Source organism: Pithys albifrons, chromosome 3, assembly GCF_047495875.1.
Source record: "Pithys albifrons albifrons isolate INPA30051 chromosome 3, PitAlb_v1, whole genome shotgun sequence".
NCBI lineage: Eukaryota > Metazoa > Chordata > Aves > Passeriformes > Thamnophilidae > Pithys > Pithys albifrons.
The window spans coordinates 53,031,170-53,050,759 of record NC_092460.1 but is presented as its reverse complement, the minus strand read 5'-3'; the positions used below and the strand labels follow the sequence as shown (position 1 = coordinate 53,050,759).

The 19,590-nt window shown below is 37.1% G+C and overlaps 1 protein-coding gene across 2 annotated transcripts in view; it reads right to left on the bottom strand.

The window, feature by feature from the left end:
- Positions 1–712: 712 nt before the first annotated feature.
- NUP205 (nucleoporin 205) overlaps positions 713–19,590 on the bottom strand; it is a 55,684-nt gene continuing 36,806 nt past the window's right edge. For both annotated transcript variants that reach the window (XM_071551988.1, XM_071551989.1), the window contains exons 24-43: positions 19,269–19,418; positions 18,168–18,242; positions 17,302–17,459; positions 16,082–16,162; positions 15,088–15,279; positions 13,253–13,523; positions 12,708–12,806; positions 11,364–11,512; positions 10,436–10,627; positions 9,601–9,722; positions 8,395–8,533; positions 8,054–8,180; positions 7,038–7,114; positions 6,040–6,168; positions 5,384–5,510; positions 4,532–4,698; positions 4,020–4,143; positions 2,996–3,124; positions 2,216–2,289; positions 713–1,053 (exon numbers count right to left, since the gene is read on the bottom strand). In XM_071551988.1, the coding sequence (XP_071408089.1) occupies positions 901–1,053; positions 2,216–2,289; positions 2,996–3,124; positions 4,020–4,143; positions 4,532–4,698; positions 5,384–5,510; positions 6,040–6,168; positions 7,038–7,114; positions 8,054–8,180; positions 8,395–8,533; positions 9,601–9,722; positions 10,436–10,627; positions 11,364–11,512; positions 12,708–12,806; positions 13,253–13,523; positions 15,088–15,279; positions 16,082–16,162; positions 17,302–17,459; positions 18,168–18,242; positions 19,269–19,418 (2,735 nt within the window). In that variant the 3' untranslated portion in view covers positions 713–900. The remainder of the gene's footprint in view (positions 1,054–2,215; positions 2,290–2,995; positions 3,125–4,019; positions 4,144–4,531; positions 4,699–5,383; positions 5,511–6,039; positions 6,169–7,037; positions 7,115–8,053; positions 8,181–8,394; positions 8,534–9,600; positions 9,723–10,435; positions 10,628–11,363; positions 11,513–12,707; positions 12,807–13,252; positions 13,524–15,087; positions 15,280–16,081; positions 16,163–17,301; positions 17,460–18,167; positions 18,243–19,268; positions 19,419–19,590) is intronic.

Genomic DNA, 19,590 nt, shown 5'->3' with positions numbered 1-19,590 from the left:
GGCTGTCATCATCCTTGCATAAAAATGATGTATGTAATTAGTTTATGCAGATAAGTAAATACAGTAAAAATGTGCAATACTAAAGACAAGGCACACATAGGCCATAAGATCAGACTGAGTTAAGGGAGAAATCCAACAGTTCTCATGTCAATAATCAGTGGTTACACTTTTTTTAATAGCTTCTGTAAAGAAGAGACAAAGATGAATCCCTCATAGGAGTACATTCTATAACAACAGAACCAACCTACCACTCACAGCTGCTGGCTTCCTCGCCATGCATTTTTTTTCTGTTGTTATACTTTGGTTCCAGCAAAAACAGCACAGAAAACTTTACTTCACAGAGCCATAAGAACCAAACGTAGGGCAGTCTCCTTCCATGACTTTTCCCACTTTTGTTTTCTTATATAAACTTACTCAAAGAGAAGCAGCTTGGACTTCTCTCAGCTGAAAAAAAGACACAAGAGGGAGCGGAAACAAGCAGTTCACAGAGCAACATGAAAGAAGAATCCACACCACAGTAATCACAGTCTGCAAGTGATGAAACTTGAACCCCATGGTTTCGTTAAATCTGTGTGCAACAGGAACACCACAAAGATCTTTCAGTTTTCTCTGACAGCATCAATAAATATAATATCACAGGTGCAGAACTTCCTGTTTCCTTGACATCCTCTATTTGAATTCTTTCTCGGCTGAAATTTTACATTAATCATAACACAGTTAAAAACAATCCTTTATTTTTTCTGTCAAGTTGGGAGCAGTAGGAAAGAATACACAAAACTCATCCATAGAGATAAAAAAAAGGAACAAAATATTTCTGACACTTTAGAAAATGTGTGATCTAGAAAGGATCATGATCCAGAAGGCCTGCCCTAGTACATTGCTTCATGTATCAAGAGTCATTTAGGTCCTTGATATCCTTAGGAGTCCACGGATACGTCTGACAAGAGCTTGAATAAAGGTGTATCGTGACCGAACCTTGGAATATAAACCTTCAATGTCCAGAAGCTTCTTCTGCAGAGATTCACCAAAGCTGTTTGTGGCTTCAATCTGAAGCTGAAAAACAGATTATACGCAGTCATCCATACAAAATCTTCTCTTCCTGGAATGTCATCATTATCTGTCAACCCTTTCGTTATGATTTATTTCTGAATTGCTTTCAAAAGAATGTTTTTTTCTGACTCTTCTAATAAATACTACTTGCATTCTTCCCTGATGTTTCTCTCTCTAAATTACATAATGAAAAGACTTTCTACGGAGATTCTTGGGTGACTCAGCACACTTAGTGATTATCTCAATATTACCTCCTTTTAACCTCTCCCAAGTTTTAGTAATTAAATTACTGGTTTGGGAATTACCAGTTTTAATTCAGCTTCTTCAGTAACAGTTGTACAAACACATCTTCCAATTAAAATTTTCCTAGTCCTTTAAAGACTGTTTAGGAATTACAGTCCATGTGCACGGACAATACTTTTTCATAATAAATATATAAAGAGTCTCTGAAAAAAATAATTACATTCTAAGTATTTTACTAAGATGATACTGTATATTATAGTTTTGAACAAATGAAATAAATTACAGATGTCTCATCACAAAATACATATCTTATAATTCTAGATTTTATAAAGAGAGAGACTTGCACAGATTTTGGAGAACAGGAGGGTTTTTTTCTGCAGAAACAGCCACAGAAATGTCAGTGGGATTTATTAATAAACATTTTCTTTTTCCTGACACCTCTGCATTAAATTTACACAGACTATTAAATTGCTGTGTAAGTGGAAATTATTTCTGTGCTAGCATTAATGTTTTATACTCTCTTCAATGTTTGTTAAGCTTAGCTGCAGCTGACCTGTAGTAAACAGCCATAGCATCAGAGAAAATTGGGAAATTTGCCCTCATATTTCAAGTCTTTCAAGAATAACTGAAGTTTTCAGAAAGCTTTTAAAAAACACATACAATTAGACTGAATTTTTTTGTAAATATAGCTCGTTTTTCATTTAACTTTTCACAGTAAGATTTGAAGATATGTGTGCAGCAGCACATGTTTCACAATGCCTTCCAAAAAACTTTTGCAGTGCTTCATTAATTCTAAATTAAGTTATATGCTGTTGGTGTTACTGCAGGTTGTTCAGAGGTGGGAACACAACAGTCGGGCTGCTCCCAGCAGCTGCATGGTACTCAAGTGCACTCTGCACCCTGCAGTACTGTCACATCTCACCTGCTCTATATCGTGCTGGCTCACTCGATTCAGTCCACCACTGAAATCCAAGTTAGGCTCTGAACCAAAGGAATCTGGCAACAGAAAATGAGATATTAAAATTGTTGTCTCCTCCACACTGTCTCTGTATCAAAGCTGTAAAATGAGTTTAAAATACACTGTTCCAAATTGGTCAGTAAACTTATGCAATAGAAATTACACTACTTTTTTTACTTAAATGATTTAGAGAAAATACATAAAGACCATGTTGTAAATAATTTTGATCACACAACCTGGCACTTCAAGCAAAAAATGTCTCCTCAAAAGCCTTCTCCCTTTCTGACTTCCTTCCGTTCATTTTTTTTTTAAAAAAACCAGAATTCAATAAAATATTCTAGTCAATCAATGGAGTCTGTAATTCTAAATATACTTTTAAAACCACCAATATTAATTTTATTTCTTATTTTTATCTTAGATTATTATATTGAAATATCCTATAAGCTGTTTTGCATCACTTATCTGACTATATTATCTGAACTTCACTTAGTTGGAACAACAGAAATAAAAAGATAGTGACTTGTACTTTCCTTTAGAGGTTACGTGTAATACACAAAGCCCAGAAGTCTTTGAGTCAACAATATCTGTACTACCAATTCTCCAGTAAAAAATCCAAGTTATGCCAAATCCAAACAAAATATCTTTTATTAAATATAAATGGCAAGATATTAACAGCAGCAAATCAGCTCTGAAGTTAACCTCCAAAAGTTATTCAAAAGCATTTTGATGTTTGAGACATTTTACCTTGCAGCCTTCCTTTCTTAAATGACATCCTAGAGGACAGCAGTGGGTCTTGGGAGTCAGTTGGTGTGCAGTGCAGCAGATAGTGCTCCAGATGACGCCAAAGAATGAAGAGACATATTTCTATGATATCTGCAGTCACATCTAAGTGAAGGAGTCCAACTGTGTTGTCTTTACATTGTACATTTACTATATGAGCATATTTACACACTTGAAACAAGCTGAGGATGTTGGCTTCAACCATCTGTCACCTCCTCCACCAGATGCTTCTCACCCTTCCCATGCCACAGCCTGGTGATGAATCGCTCACACTCACTCCCCTTACCTGCCCCACCGCCCCAGTGCAGTGCTGGCCCCCTCACTGCTGCTCACCCTGAAGAGCCCTAAACCAGCCCTCTGTAGCAGAGCAAAGCATGAGTGCTCATGGAGTTTGTCAGGGTAGCTCAGTTCCAGAGACAGTGAATTAAAGGTGAGGTTATAAATAAAGCCACGGGTGGCAGTAACATCTTTGGTGACAACAGGTTAAGTGTGCAAGAGCACATCTTTACCAAGGGAAGTTTCAGAGGAAAATTATGATCTGTTGAAGACAAATCTTTTGTGCATGACGAGTTATTTCCACAGAATGACTGGTGTTTATGAGATTAGGCTTATGCATGGTGGACTGTAAGACTGGAAAATCCAGTTATGATAACCACATCAAAATTACTTTTCCAAATATTCCTTGTACATATTTGAATGTTTAGGGGGTCTAGATACTAAATTGAAGAGCCGGCCTATAACAACTCCTTTTTGTCATATTGCAGAAAGTCCTAGCAGGGTCTCCAAGGTGGGAATTACTAACTTGAAAATACTTACGTTCTGGCAAGAGCACAAAAATACTCTCAATTTAATTGTCAGTACTTCAAATTTTGTTTTTGCAAAAGATTTTGCTCAAAGTGGTCAGGAATCCAGATAAAAAACCTCTGATTATATTTCTCTGCTCTTCTGGAGCATCACCTGGAGGGTCATTTCGATTTTAGAAGGATACAAGAACAGAGAGAGAGCAGCTTGGCTCGGTTGTTTATTAGCTTCACCAGGCGTCGCCTTGCCAATACATATTTTTGGGAAGTGGAAATCTTGTCAACCCCAGCTGGCATAACTGACTGACACAGCTGTGATCAGAGAGAAAAAACAGCAAGACTGTAGGATATCACAGAATATAAAGAGAAATAAGCAAATAAAATTACTTTATGATATCTAGTTGTAAGCTACTATTTCTTCAAAACTTTGCTCTCTATTTTGAATTTGTATAACCTTGCTGACCAAAAAAAATGGAAAAATTAAACATATTCCCAAGCAACTATAATGAAAATCACAACTTCAAAGTTTAGCCAAATATTTTCCCAAAGTTTTAGATCATTCATTCTATGGATCCCTTCACTGATAGTAGAAAGGAATATGCACAAGAAGTGGAACTACTTACTTGTATAAGATGCTTTGGAGTCTGTGTTACAGCTATCATAAGTTACTACAATACATAAACTACAGAAGAACAATTACCTCTTTTATTTCATCTGGTGGTAGTTGCTCCACATTTTGCAGTTTGTTAACACTCTGACGATGGCTATCATAGTAACTGAAGAAATCACCAGTGCTCTGTTTCAGCAGGTAGACAATAATGCCCAGGCCAGGCAAGTGCCAATACGGGACCACTGGTGCTTGTGTATCTAGACAAGATGTTGAAGAAGTTAAAATAAATTAAAACAAACAAACAAAATTCTTAATGAACCCCAAGAAACCAGTAAGGTACGCTGTCTGTCAATAAAGGAGTCAAACACATGAAAGCCCTGACAAGTTTATATTTTGTACCTGTGTGTCAGCAGTAACACAAATGAAAGTCTAGGCAAAAAGTTCTGTGGCTGCCATATTAAGGGTAGTGTGAAATGTAACTAAATTAGAAGACTTACTATTTCTATATTTTAACTACTCAGCTGCATAACAGCACGGGGTAGCACTCTTTCCACAGAGTTCTAATCATCATCAAAACACATCTTACATGTCATAAATGAGATCCTAGTTTCACATAATGTAATCCAGCACAGTGCTGAAAAAAAGAAATCCTCACCTTCCCCTGTCCTGTGCTATTAATTTACATACACGTCTTTACTGATACACATGTTTCTGAGGCTGCCGGGAAGTGGATGAAAAGAATTTGTTTGGTTTAACTTTGATCAGTTTCCTGATTTGGCTTAGTGCAAGGTTGAACAAGCATGTATTCCAGAATTAGAAAATGAGTAGCTACAGTACTGGCATGAAGTGACTTACAGCATATGTGAAACTATAGCCTCTATTTTCTACTAGTCCAAATGTCACACCATTCAGTTCCATAAAATAGCAAGTCAAAAATCTCACCCTGACGAGGCCCATCTCGGTTGGTTGATTCTGACAGGCTAGGAGTAAACAGACAAACAGTGTGCTGAAAACTGGGGGCACTTTGCAACATAAGTGATTCACAGTATTCCATCACATTCGCACAGATCTGCCAACAAAGGAAAGGAGGAAAAAAAAAGACAGCATGTCAATTACAGTATCTGCAGGCTTTGGAGCATTAAATATTAAATGGATAAATGTCAGTGAACACCATGCTTTGCTCCTCGCTTTTCACCAAAACGTGACAGTTCTGTTTTCTTATGAGTTACAGCCTCTCTTCTACTTCAATTCTAGGACTTGCAACTTCACCTTTTTCCCATACCTGCTACGTAATGTTTAGTGTCCCCTTTGACTCTAACTTACTGTTAGCCTTCTATATCCAGCCTTCATTCTGAAAATTTCTGATCCATTTAAGTCTTCGAAGTTCTCAGAGTTTGTACTCAAAACAGTAAAGGTTTCTAATGCAAATTTACGTAAACACGTTTTCAAGGGTTACTTTAAATAAAATGTGGGATCCTATCCCAAACTAAAACCAGTGTAGAGCATTACCACTATCTTATGAAAGTATGCTAACTAAACAAATCTGCATAGCAGGTAAAAGGTTGAGCCTGAAGGTTCTATGAGTCTTGTGTCCTTACCTGTTGCATGGCCAACTCAATTTCATCCCTCCTGTTCACTCTGTCTCCCCCTGCATTATCATCTTGCAGTTTGAACTGGCGTAGTCTGTCTGAACCACCAAACCGACTGAGGAGTCCTAAGCACTGGCGCTGCCATAAGAAATGAACATTTTAATTAGCATCTCAACAAATGAAGTGCACGATTCTTTTCACTTAAGTGATACATGTCCCTTAAAACACAATAGCAAGAAAGCAAAGCAGATAAAACTTTAAGCACTTTGTGAACAAAATTATAATTTTCAAAAGCAGTGTTTTAACTCACCTTTAATTTAGAAATTAATGGCAACCTAGAACACCGCCAATGAGAAATGAATGCAATTCAAATGTGCAAAACTTTATCTTATGTCTCTTGCAGGCTGTTATACTGACTAGCATCAATGACAGCTTAGGTTTACCCATTTCCACACCTAAAACACCTTTACCTATATAGACAAAGTAACAAAATCTGAATATGAAGATAATAATTTCCATAAAAACAGAGTGCAAAAACCAATTCAGTAGCAATTCAGTAGGAAAGAAATAAAACAGTAGCATGTTTGATACACCCAAAGTAGAGCTGGAGACAGGCTTATGGCAAAAGTGATTAACAAAGCATTTCTGCATTACTTCCCATGCTTTAGTTTTGACTCCAAATTCTGCTTCACATAAAATGAATCCTAAGCCAGGGAGGGAAACAAAGTCCCTGATGCAACTCTGATGCTACCAAATGTTATCTTTTCTACTGGGCAGGGAAGTGTGGGGAGACGCCAAAAAAACCAAACCACCCAAAACCACCCCACACCACCCCACTCACACATAAACCACTCCCACAAAAAAACGCAAACTGCCACATATTCTTCTGGATGGTGGAAAACATCCCTTTTGTAACCGCTACTATTCAGTGTTAAAAAAATAGGAAGAAACGGACCTAGACAGATAATTCTAAAAGGACATGGATTAAATATATACAACTTTATTACCTGAAATCGCCCTATGTGCCCTTGTAGCTCCATCTGTGTTCCTTCATTAACATCTGCATCCAGCTCATTTAACACTCCTGTAAAAGACACAGCTATTAAGTAACTGTTTGGTTTTTCTTTAAACAGACTGATGCAGTATATACAAGCATTGATCAGAAAAATTTCAGCCAAACATACAACTTCTATTTTGCATATTTTTTGAGCAAAACATTCAGATATGAATGTTGCTACTAGGAGATGCATGACAGCATGTAGCTTACTGTTCTGGTAAGTAATTAAATGGAGGCAAGGCAGGAAGGGACGTTGGGATGGAAACTGCAGCTTTTGTGCAAAGCTCTTTACAGTGTAAGCAAAGAAACATTTGGGCTCAACCTACAGCTCTGCACTCCTTTCTGTTGTAGTCAGACATCTATCCTGAACAAAGAAAGCCATCAAATCAAAACAGACAAGTTATTTTGAAATGGGAAGCAAATCTTCCAGCACACAGAAGAAATCACTATATCCATCACAATAATTATTAGCCCTCTGTGAAGGTAAGTCACTCAAGACAAATGTCAGTATATTAATCTTCAGTGCTTCCCCCTGGGAAGCTTTCTTTTTAAAAAAAAAACAAAATCAGAAAAGACATCAACTAAAATACAGATAAGCAAACAATTTTTTATCTTTCTCAGTTACAGAACTTACTGAACGAAAACTCTTTTTTGAAGATAATACATATACTTTGAACACTTCTCTTTGCAAGTCTTCTCCAAAACAAAAAGTACTTACTGTCAGGTAGCATGATGAAAAGGGAAAGTCAAATACATGTCTAAGAGCACTATGTCCACTGCAAATTTGCCACATTTACTTCAAGAACAATTATTTAACATTTTTTAATTTTTCCCAGAACTCTAAATGTCAAGAAGATTCTGTATTGTTGTAGATTTTCTCTTCTATGTCTTATTATTTCTTTATAAGAAACAAAGCCTGGGATTCATGCAGATGGGGCTGAGAGACTTAACAACAGCAGTTCCTACCAGGCAAAGCTGCCTTGCTGATTATTCCTGTCAGGGAGGCCAGCTCCTGGAGAGATCCAACACTAACATCTTGACACCTCAGGATTGCCTGGATAGTATCTGAATGGGAAATCAGAAACTGCAAAACCTGTACCACAAGAAGAAAAGGGAAAACACGAATGACTCAAAATGTAACACTGAGCAGAGAGGAAGCAGTGCTTTTATGTTTGAAGAATTCGAAGTGACCTCCTGTATCACTGAGGATAAAATTTTTTTTATAAAGCCTACTTTCAAAGCAAAGGGGCATACAATTTCTTTGACTAAGCAGTAGCAGCGATACTCTAGCATTTTTTGGAACTTACCTGTCCTGCTGCTTGCAGGTGTTGTGCCATGCTAGATGTGAGGATCACTTGGCACAGCTGAAGAGCTGGAAGAAGAATCTGGTGATAACGTTCCACTGGAGCAGGAATGAAGACTGGGGGATCTCTCATTGCATACATTCTTAACAGATTAAAAAGAAAAAAAAAAGATAAAGGGTGCAAGAAGAGTGAAGTCCACTAGTGAGACAGAGCCTTGGCTTACAGTGACCCTCAAGAACCTACAAACATTGACATTTCGATACATCTGGACTTGAACTGAGTATAGTGGGAAAGCAACACATTTATGATCTACAGCCGCTGCCAGACATTTTCTCTAAGCAGAGAAAATTACTTCTTCATACTACACTACATTAAATCAGATTACTTGTAGAAATATGACATCTGTTTACTTATATATAAAACTAAATATTCTCAAATATTTTAGGAAGAGGTCTGCTTCATTCTAAAGCAACTGATAAATACCAGTCCCCTAAAAATGTCCTACACATTTATACAATCTTATACATTCAAGTGGAACTTTGAAACAGAATACCCTGTCTAAGTCTTACATTTTTCCAAAATGTTTGAACCTGCAGTGTCTCACTAAGAACTGTAAACTTAAAACAAGGACTGAGGCTTGAAATCAACCAGTGCAATTTCCCCTAAATATGGAATTTTCTTCTCTGAGATCTTCTCTTAATCACCTCTCAATGACTAACATGGTCAACACATCAAGAAACTTGTCAAGCAATATATAACTCTGAATTTATTTTTTAAACACATCATAAAAAATTTCTGAAATAGCATTTAATTCACTGCTCTCTCATTAACACTTTATGGGGGAGGTCAAATTCTGCATTTTTTGTTCACCAACTGCAAAGTCCACAAAATAAGTTTACAGTGTTGGCTATTTTTCAAACATTACAGTCTAAATTATTTAAAAATAATACATTGACAATTCCTATCTAAGATATCAAACAAATTTTTACATAGTCTAAGTGACTAGCATGCAAGTACAACTTCATACCCACTATCTGAAATTTTTCTGTCAATAAATGGTAGCTTTAAACTGAACTGATAGGTTAAAGAAACACACACACACAGAATAAACTCAAATCGTTACTCAAAAAACCTGAGGCTATAAAAAGACATCATATGCTTCCAAGACTATATCACAGTTTCATTATCAGTCAGGGAACCAACACTTACCCCTGATGGTCTGTCTCGGGTCGCATGTCATACACTTGACACTGCGCCAGCCGCACAATCACTCCTGATCGCAACAGCTCCAGTGCACCTTGCTGACTTTTAGCTACTCTAGTGAGGAACGCCTAGGCAGGAGGAGAGAAGCTTAAGTATTGAAGATGCACAATGAGATTTATGATGATTTTAGCATCATTTCAAATACTATTATCTTAGTAAAATATTGTTGAGGAATACATTCAGTACAGGTAGCAGTGTGCAGCTGCAGTGCCAGCTGGAGACTGAGCTCTGGGTGGCAGGAAATGTCTGGAGCCGCAGGCAAGAGGCACAACAAAGGGCACAGGGACCTCCTGGACAGGAGCCAATGATTCAGCTGGAAGACCCCAGACTCACTCACATAGACTGTGAGGGTATAAAAGCCCAGGGCTTCCTTAATTCTGGGCCCCTCCTTGGAGGCACCAGCTTGAGCTGTTATTCTGTTGTTGCACCATGATTAAATTATTTTAAGGATCAGATGTCTGAGACTCTGCTATGGGAAACCTGTGGTCAAACCGGTAAGGAAACCTTGTCTGACTGTGCAAGTGTGGTGAGTGTAGGAAGTCAAGAGGGTCACCCACTGGCTCACTGGAGCCACCTGCTGCAAAGGGGCTTTGTTCCTAGCAGTTAAAATCTCTGGCGATGTGACTGTGACTGCCAAGAGTCCTAGATGGTCAGACAGGAAAGTTTCCTTAACAACCTCTCTAAGTACAATTAATGTGAAGTACAGACAAACAACTTCTACTAAAAAATAAAATTAAAAAAGAAACATCACACCACAAACTAATTTGCGAAGTACTATTACCATTTTGGACTCATAGGTGTACAATGCCTTAAGTAAAGGGGGCTGAGGTGTGAGCAAGCTCTGAAGAGTCAGATCATCATCTGCTAGGCTATCCACAAGCACCTTCAGGTAGCCACTATTGGAGAGATACAACAGCCACTGTTGCTGCTTGTCTACAGAAACAATGTGATCAAGCAAAGCCAACGCCAGCATCTGGGATGAGGGAAGAAAAAAAATAAAAACAAACAAACAAAAATCAAACTGGAATTAAATCTATGAGATCAATGGGACTTTTAACAAATACCTAGAAACATAAAATGCTAAGCAATTCCTTCTAACAGCTACTTAAAAGCAGAATGCATTTCTCCACTACAACTGCAATCCTCTATGTGAAAATAGTTTTGACACTAGTATAGTATGAACCAATTACCTTTCCTCTGTTATTCTTTAAAAAATATTACCGACACTGTTGACCAATAACTATGCCAAAACATTTTAATGAAGTATTGCTTCAGTCATAATTACTATTTAAAACCAGGTTGCATTCAGACTAGGTTCTTGTCCACTGAATTTATTATTACAAGAAATTATTACTTATTTCTGAAGTAACTAAATCTTCTCAAATTAAGTAAATAAACTGGTTAAGTCTATGATTTGAAAATACTAATAAGTGCCACAGATGTCCATACCTACATCTTTTGCAGCAGTGCTTTCTACCCTTACTTTTAAACAACAGAACACATAACTTTGTTGAGAAAAAAATTAAAATGCATGTATGACCCTCCTTCCAACAGCTTGAAGGATGAGTGGGAGGACAAAAATGTGAAAGAGATTAAGCATCTACAAAAATGTTCCAGTTCTACCTCATGAAACTTCCCCTCTCTGCACAGAAGTAAGATGTTTTTTAAAACAAACAGAACAGCCATTTCAAAGGAATAGATTAATTTACCCTGCCTATCTCATGGCCATCACAAGCATCACGACAGACCACCTCCATCAGAGCTGCCCCATAACTCTCAATAGTTGCCATGTTCTCCCGTTGCAATTTACTAAACACGTCTTCAGGGGCTGTCAGATGTTCCCACATCGTCTTTTTGGCTGCAAAAGCAAATAAAAGAAAAAATTAAAAAATGCAAAATGAGGCAGCTTACCACTAACTTAGCTACAGCTAACACTACATCCTTCAGGGCATACTCTTCTCCTTGCAACTAAAGTGCCCCAAACAATGGACAAGGGTTTTTAAATGGATTGCAAGTGTTCTATAGATCCACTCTTGAATAACACACAAGCCAGCCAGAACAAAAAGTGTGTGCCTGTATACATATACCACCCTTTTAAACAGTATGCTTAATATAATTCAAAGATTCAGTATGTGTTACATAGACTATCTAATATGCCTAAAAACTGAAAGGGTTCAAGGCCAGGTTGGATGGAGCTTTGAGCAACTTCGTCTACTGAAAGGTGTCCCTGCCCATGGCAAGGCGGTTGGAATAAGAACAGCTTTAAGGTCCTTCCAACTCAACCCCCTCTATGATTCCATGAACTTTCACTGGGACCAAAACATTCAGTTAGAGGGAAGAAAACAAGGTGACTTAAAGGGGAAAGGGATGAAACCAACATCACTAATAAGCTACAAAGGGATCATAACAAATGCAGTTTGCTTTTTTTTTACTACTGTAGCTCAAACTGCAGACCAAGTAATATGAGTAAGAATCTGCATGCACAGGTACTAGCCTCAAGGTTTGTTTTTTCTTTCAATTCTTGACCAAGCTCTAAGATTAAATAATGATTAGAAATACTTACAAATTAAGTATTTAAGCCATTCACAGAGAGAATGTGATATCTACCATAAGCACTCTTTGATAAGTAGTAACTCTGGTTGGCTGATTTTTTGCTTATTTTTAAGGGGTGTGCGTGTGGATCTTTTTTGCTTGTTTCTCCCCTAGGAGCATCTTCAGACAAAGGAAGAAAAAGGGTATGAAATAATCTTTGGGGTTTGTGTGGGGCTTTTTTTGTGTGGTTGGTGTTTTGCTTTTTTTGCTTTGGGGTGTTTTTGTGCTATTTTGTTGGGTTTTGGTTTTGTTTTAAATAGGATCACTATGGTATGAGTGTACATACAGACATGGAAGCAATGTATTTCTTCTGGTGGACCCACTAGAGAATAGTTAGTTACAAGTACTCTCCAGTCCTTTGACAGTCTTATAGCTATGATGCAGAGTTTTAAATGGACACAAATGAAGTATCTTCCTCAGTGCTTGAGGTCAGAAATTTAATATCCTCATCCAGAACATACCTGCTTCTAAAGTGTCTGGTTCATCTGGTCTCTGGGCAATCTGCAAATAATAAAGTAGTGATCCGTAAAGGTGCGTCCTCACTCTCTGGAAGCCACCACCTATTAAGAAAAACCATTCACAATTAAAACCAATCAAACAGCAATTCCATAACACTGTATTCCACTGGCACGTAATTAAACTTTCCTATGGCAGTGCTGGCAGAAATAAGTCAAACAACTAGATTTCTTAGGGTGGAGTTCTACTCTTTGCATGAAGGTGTATTTATGAGTAAATTCAGCAGGTTTATGCTGCCCCAAAAGAGGGATAATACGAAATTCTGTTCACAATCATTTACACATCTCTTTTCTGTCTGTTGTTCAGATTTTAAAAAGTATTTCTTGATTTCTTTTTTTGTTAGCAACATCATTTACATTTATACTAATCATGTAAGATACATCTAATTAATTAAAAAAAATGTTCACTGCAGTAACAGAAAGCAGCTCAGCCCATCTTTTTACTCTTGGCACTTGGAATTCCCCCATGCACACTGCAAAGGTCAACACACCTGTTTTCAAAATGAAATCCAGCAGCTTTTTTAAGATGATGTGAAGGGAAGAGTCACCAATTGAAGCAAAACCCATGGATATGCTCTCAGAGCCAGGTGATGAGGTAAAAGAACCATCCAGCATCAAGACATACTGGGACTGTCCTGCCATGGGGAGTGCAAGTGGCTGTTTCTGCTCGGTTTTCACAGACTGACTCAGGTGAGCAGTCAGGGTGAACACAGCCCCGGCCACCACTGGCATCAACTCCTGAGCTGCATCATCATCAAGGATCTTAATACAGAAGAAATTAAAAAAAAGACAAAAGAAAAAAAGTTTAAAAGTGTCTGATTTCATGACTTATTAGAGCAATTAATTTAGCCCCTCAAAACTATTTCATTTATGTATACATAAGGATTTATTTAGGCACTATTTTAAACCACATCAAAATCTATGTCAGAAACATGTTCAGAAACCTGAGTTGAGCACATTTTAATTGAGAAGACCAATAGCCTTCTGTATTTTATTTACATAAATCACAGGCAGGATGATAATCAAATCTGGATGGCAAAAAGGGAAGAAATGTGTTGAGATATGAGTTGCTTTATCAGTAAAGTATTTAAACCTAAGCTAGAGAAAGAACAACTGAGACTTTCTTTGTTTTACAGATATTTAAGAAAAATATTGTCATTAAAAACATGAAGGTACAACTTAGAAAAGTGAAAGGGTTGAGCATCAAAGAAGCATGAATGCAATGTGGAGAAACACTAACAAGAACTTAGCACATGCTATTTTAGTTCACTTCAGCGTTTAAAAGGTAAACCTGGTATCTTTATCACTAGCACTCAAGGAATTTTGCTGTTAAGCAATATAGCCATTTACTAGAGCAGTTCCATTATTTTCAATGGACCATGACAATCATTTTTTTCTCTAATTCACAAAGATCTTCATTAAAGTATTATAGAAAATTAAGACTCTGAAATTTCCTCTCCATAAAGACCTAGGAAAGAAAGAAATTCCTTCAGCTAGTAAAGGCCTCCCTTGTTTCCCATTTTTTTAATTTTTTTTCATAAAAAACAAAACCATTGCTCCACTAAATAGTTTTTAGATAACTCCTACAGAAAAAAATAATGGAGGTAACAAAAACAAAACCCAAAAAAGTTATTTTTTTCTTTGACAATTTTCTCAAAAGAAAACTCTATTAATCAGAACTACAAACCACATAACTCTCACAATAAAGCAAAAAAGCCCCAGGAGCTTAAACAAAACAAGGATCCTTCATTAAATGTTGCCTTTGTGAATGGCTGTTCAACTGCCTAGTTTGTCTCAAAAATGATTGCTATAACTCAGCAGTGAAACACCTAGACTTTTAAGACAAACTCTCACACTTTCAAAAGCCCTTCTAATTGTAAAATCTTTAATTTTTCTACTGTGGAGCTTCATTCACCTCTTTCATTTTTCAAAAGCAGCAGCAGTAGGATCTGCAGTGAGCCATCTGAATGCAATAAATTAGCAAATGCAGTACTGTTTGCCTTCAGCCTTCAATAAGTTCTTCCTTGTTCCTCATCAAAATGGGCTGTTTCTTTTTCACACACCCTTTTCAGACTACCATCATACTGGATTACACTGATATGTCTTTGAAATTTGCCAATATATGGTTCACAGTTCAACAGTAGCTCTACACAGAGTATTCCCTCTGTCCACAGTGCATTCAAATTGAGCATAGTAGCAATCAGAAAAATAAAACCAATACTAAAGGCAGACAGTTTGGATTACAACTTGTAGTACTTTCACATAAAAGATAAAAGATATAGCAACAAAGTACAAGGTTCAAAGTTGATTTCCAGGGCAGCACTACCTTGTCATGCACATCCTGCAACAGATCACGGATGATCAGCTGTCTGTCCTCGGCCTGTATGAGATCCTGGGGGCAGGCAGTGAGTATGATTTCCACCAGCTGTCTCCATGACTCTAGTGCATGCCTTTTGGCATGCAGGCACTGCAGCAGCTTGTTCCGTTCCACCACGTACTGCAGGATAGTGTTGATCTCCTGAACACCCACAGCAAAGGAATTGAGTTACAACATGCCAACAGAAATTAATGGCAAAAACAGACCTCAAAATGACAATTTTGTCTATTACCAATAATCTTCAGAAAAAAAAAAGTTAAGTCTTGACCTTATTAGAAACAAGCCACTACTATTACTTTAATAAGATAATCCATTCCATTTTTGAGCTGCTTTTCACAAGGCCTTTCATCATGAATGTCTCAGTCTCATAGATAATTTTTTTTCTAGCACTTTAAAACAAAACAAAAACAAGTATGAAAAACCTATTTGTGCTTTTTCTTCCCATTTAGTCTGAGTCATTTCTCCTTCATCCTTCATATGCATTTATCCAATTTCAACTAAATCTGTAAGAAGGCAGGAACCTCAGAAAATTAAGCTCCAAGTTCACTGAAACTTCAGCTGTGTAGAAGAAAGGAGAAAAACTGGCATCCCCTGAGACAAAGGCAAGATGAACTTGGCTGTAAGATGAATAAACTGTACTTGTCAACAGCCAGTCTTGACACGAATATATACTGCTTTCTGTACAGTGGGGTGGGAGCTACAATTGTTATCAGTAATGGGGAGGAAAAAGGTTAATGAAAAAACAAAACGGACTCCAGGTCTGCTGTTTACAGAACAGTACAGTAAGAAGTAGTTTATCTTATCAATCTTCTTTTTCTTCAGGAATTACTAAGTCAAAGTTAGGACTCAAATCACAAACTTTCATAGTAAAGCTTACTGCTTGACAGGATATGAAATCCACCAAGAGCAAAAACAAACAGTAATTAACTTTTCCTATACTTACTTCCATAAGTAAAGGCCTCTGGCCTATTGCTGCCATTCCTTGAAGGGCATTGACTTCTGCAACCAGAACTCTGTGAAGGTACTGAAATTACAACATTAAAAAAAGAAACATTAATGATGATGTGGTTTAATCTAGCAGGTAGATAAACACAACACAGCCTTCATTCCCTGCCCCTCCCCACTTCAGTTGGGATGAGGGAGAGAATTGGGGGAAAAAAAGTAAAATTTGTGAGTTGAGATAAAGATGGTATAATAGTACAGAAAAGGAGGGATACGGGGAGGGAAGTAACAGAAGATTTAGAATATACAAAACAAGTGATGCACAATGCAATTGCTCACCACCTGCCAACCAATGCCCAGTTTCCAAGAGTGGCCCTCAGCCTATTTTCCCCCTAGATTATATAGTGAGCATGGTATCGTATCATATGGAATATCTCTTTGGCAAGTTTTGGGTCAGCTGTCCTGGCTGTCTCCTTCCAGCTTATTGTGCCCCCAGCTACTCACTGGTGGGGTGGTATGAGAAGCTCAAAAGTCCTTCACTAAGTGTAAATACTGCTTAGCAACCCTGAAAAGACTGATGTGTTATCAACATTATTCTCATCTTAAATTCAAAACATAACACTATACCAGTTACTAGGAAGAAAATTATCTCTATTCCAGCCAAAACGAGGACAAGTGAGAAAAGAGACGTATTTGTATCTCCTAAAAGTATTTAGGAGATGGCTACATAATGACAGATGCAACTGAAGAACTGACATTCAAGTAAGTTTTACTCATTTTTTAGGATCACAAATTTTCATACTTTATCATACACTTGTCAAGTATTCATCACAACGTGACACTATCTTAACTAAAGGCTCCAAGAACTACTGCAGTACACACTGTGTTGCACACAACTGTACACACTTTTAATACTAGGTAGTTGTGTACTGGAGACCAAAGAAATACATAAGGTAGATGTCATATCACTTGGGTGTTCCTAGATGGGAAAAAGATTAAGATAAAAAAATATTTTCTGAAATGTCTTAAACTGATGCAACTGTCTACTGCACTGTGTGCAATGCAGAAATAAACTAGTCCAAATGGCTTACATAAATTATGCACATATCTGAAACAGACACACTTTTTATTTGAAAGTATTATTAATACACTGATTCTTATTTTTTTATTATTAAGATATGAAATAGCACATGCAACTTGAAAACATAGACCACTGCGCACCTTGACGTTGCAGACCACTTGTCCACGTGCATTCTTGTGCTCACAATTAGCAATGACTTGCTCAATCTGAGCTCGGTCAAAAAAATCCAGTTGTAAAGGCTCTGGAATGTTCTGACTGAAGTCAATTGAATCCAGGATACTTAAGATCTTCCTGCGTACTGGAAATGCAAATCAGTTCAAACTGTATTCAGAAGTATCAAGGGGAAAACAAAAAATTTACAAAAGGAGACTAACTTACCTTTGTAAATCCAAACCCTAATGTGTAAAGTTTCAAAAGAAAGCATTAAATCTTCAGAAAGTGCTATCAATCTAACTGGTTTAAAAAAACATCTTCTAGAGCCTTAAATTCTTAACGCATGTTATACTGTATTGTTCTCCTGTTACATACACTTGTAATTCACTATTTATAAATACAAGATTCTAATTTTCTCTCCTAAATGAAACGCCAGGCTGGTTTTCAATTAATGTCTTTTTTTGAGCCTTAGAAACACCATAAGGAATCTGACGTTATTTATTGCCTTCGGATTTATATTCTTTGCCATGAAACTACAAATATGTTCAGCCCGAGCAACAGTCTCACTGTTTCTACTGTCAGCAGTGGATTTATAGACTGCCACTCTGCCATTTCATCCTTACATACACACTTACACACACTCTCTAACTGCCTTTCCAGTTCAGTATTTCTCACTTACTCCAACCATCTATATCAGGATTCTATAATTCATTTTTTTCATGTTTCATGTACTGCTGCAGTTCAGAAAGTCTATTATTTTCTTTTTCAAAGTGTCGATTCTGGAAGTGGCCCTGCCCCCCATTCAGGATCAGATAAACTTTACAGATAAATAATAAACAGTCATAATAGTTACCTTTGGAAGCAGTGTCAAAGTGGAGAAATCCACTGACTGATCGACTTTCATCTTCCATCCCTCCTTCACCATCAGCTGAAGGTAATGAAACATAATAAATAAATTACAAAAAAAAATCTAAGTGAAAAATACGACCTACTTTATTAGTACTGAAAGAGAAAGATGGAGAGAGCAGACAGTGACAAACCTTTCATATGAAAGGTCTTCTAATACAAATACAGCGTTAAACTGTTAATAAAATGAAAATGATACTTATCTCACAGAAGCTATCCAATTATCATATAGAGATCAGACAGTACTAGAAATGCCTAAAAAAGAAATCTCACCCTCCAGTAAGAATAATGCAGTGGGATGGACACTGTAAAATGAGTAGGGTATTTAAACACTGTTTCCCACACTCAGATCTCCACAAGGATGAAGAGTGTTCAGACTGATAAAAGTAAGGGAAAACACCATACTGCAGTAGCCTGTTATGGTATCTTCCAGTTGATCTATTTTCTTCATGTAAAGAGTTTTACTGCCACCTGGTTTTACTTTTCTTTGTTCACTTCTACATTGTACTGAAACTCCGAAATCTTGCCTTTTTATTTAACATTGCATTTTACATCACATTAGAATGACCTATCATTTTTGTGATATTAAAAGCAAAACTGAACTGTAGTTATTATTTTTTGTGAGAAAGGGTTGAAAAATTGTGATGGACGTGAAGGCTGAGAAATGTTGCCTAGAACTGCTTACCAAGGAAGACCCTCCACCTTCTCTATACTGCAACAACTCTGAACTGCACCCCAAAATAATCTTACAATTTTAATTACTCCCTTCTCCTATTGCATAAATTATGTTTCATTTTTCTATCAGTGTATACATTGAGACATTTCAATAATGATACAGACAAAGCAGCAATTAACAAAAAAATGCCCTGATTTCTTTCACTTTGGAGTCTACAACTACCATTAACTTTCTTCACATCTCTGGAGTGGCAATTCCACACCTGACATTGTAAACAAACTGTTACAAGCTTATAAAGAAAAGAATTCAAATAAAGTCTCTCATACTTCCATTTATCCAAGCCTATTTACCTTCACAATAAATTCCTCTTACCCAAGTATGGTTTCACAGGCATGTCATCCAGCAGGAGGTGCAGCAGCCTCTGTGTGTGGGAGCGCTGGCGGTTCAGCGATGTCACTCGCATTTCTATGGCTGCTGTCTTCATCAGCCAAGACATTTGATTCAGTGTTGAAATCTCATGTTCTGGATGTGGATAAGGCAACAATTATAAAATTGAACATAAATAATATTATGTACTCCAAGGAAAGCATTCTTCAAGTGAGAAAGCTTTTAGAAGATGTCATTCTCAGTTGGTTAAAACTTGATTGTAATAATGCCAAGGTCATGGGTTCAATCCCTATATGGGCCATTGACT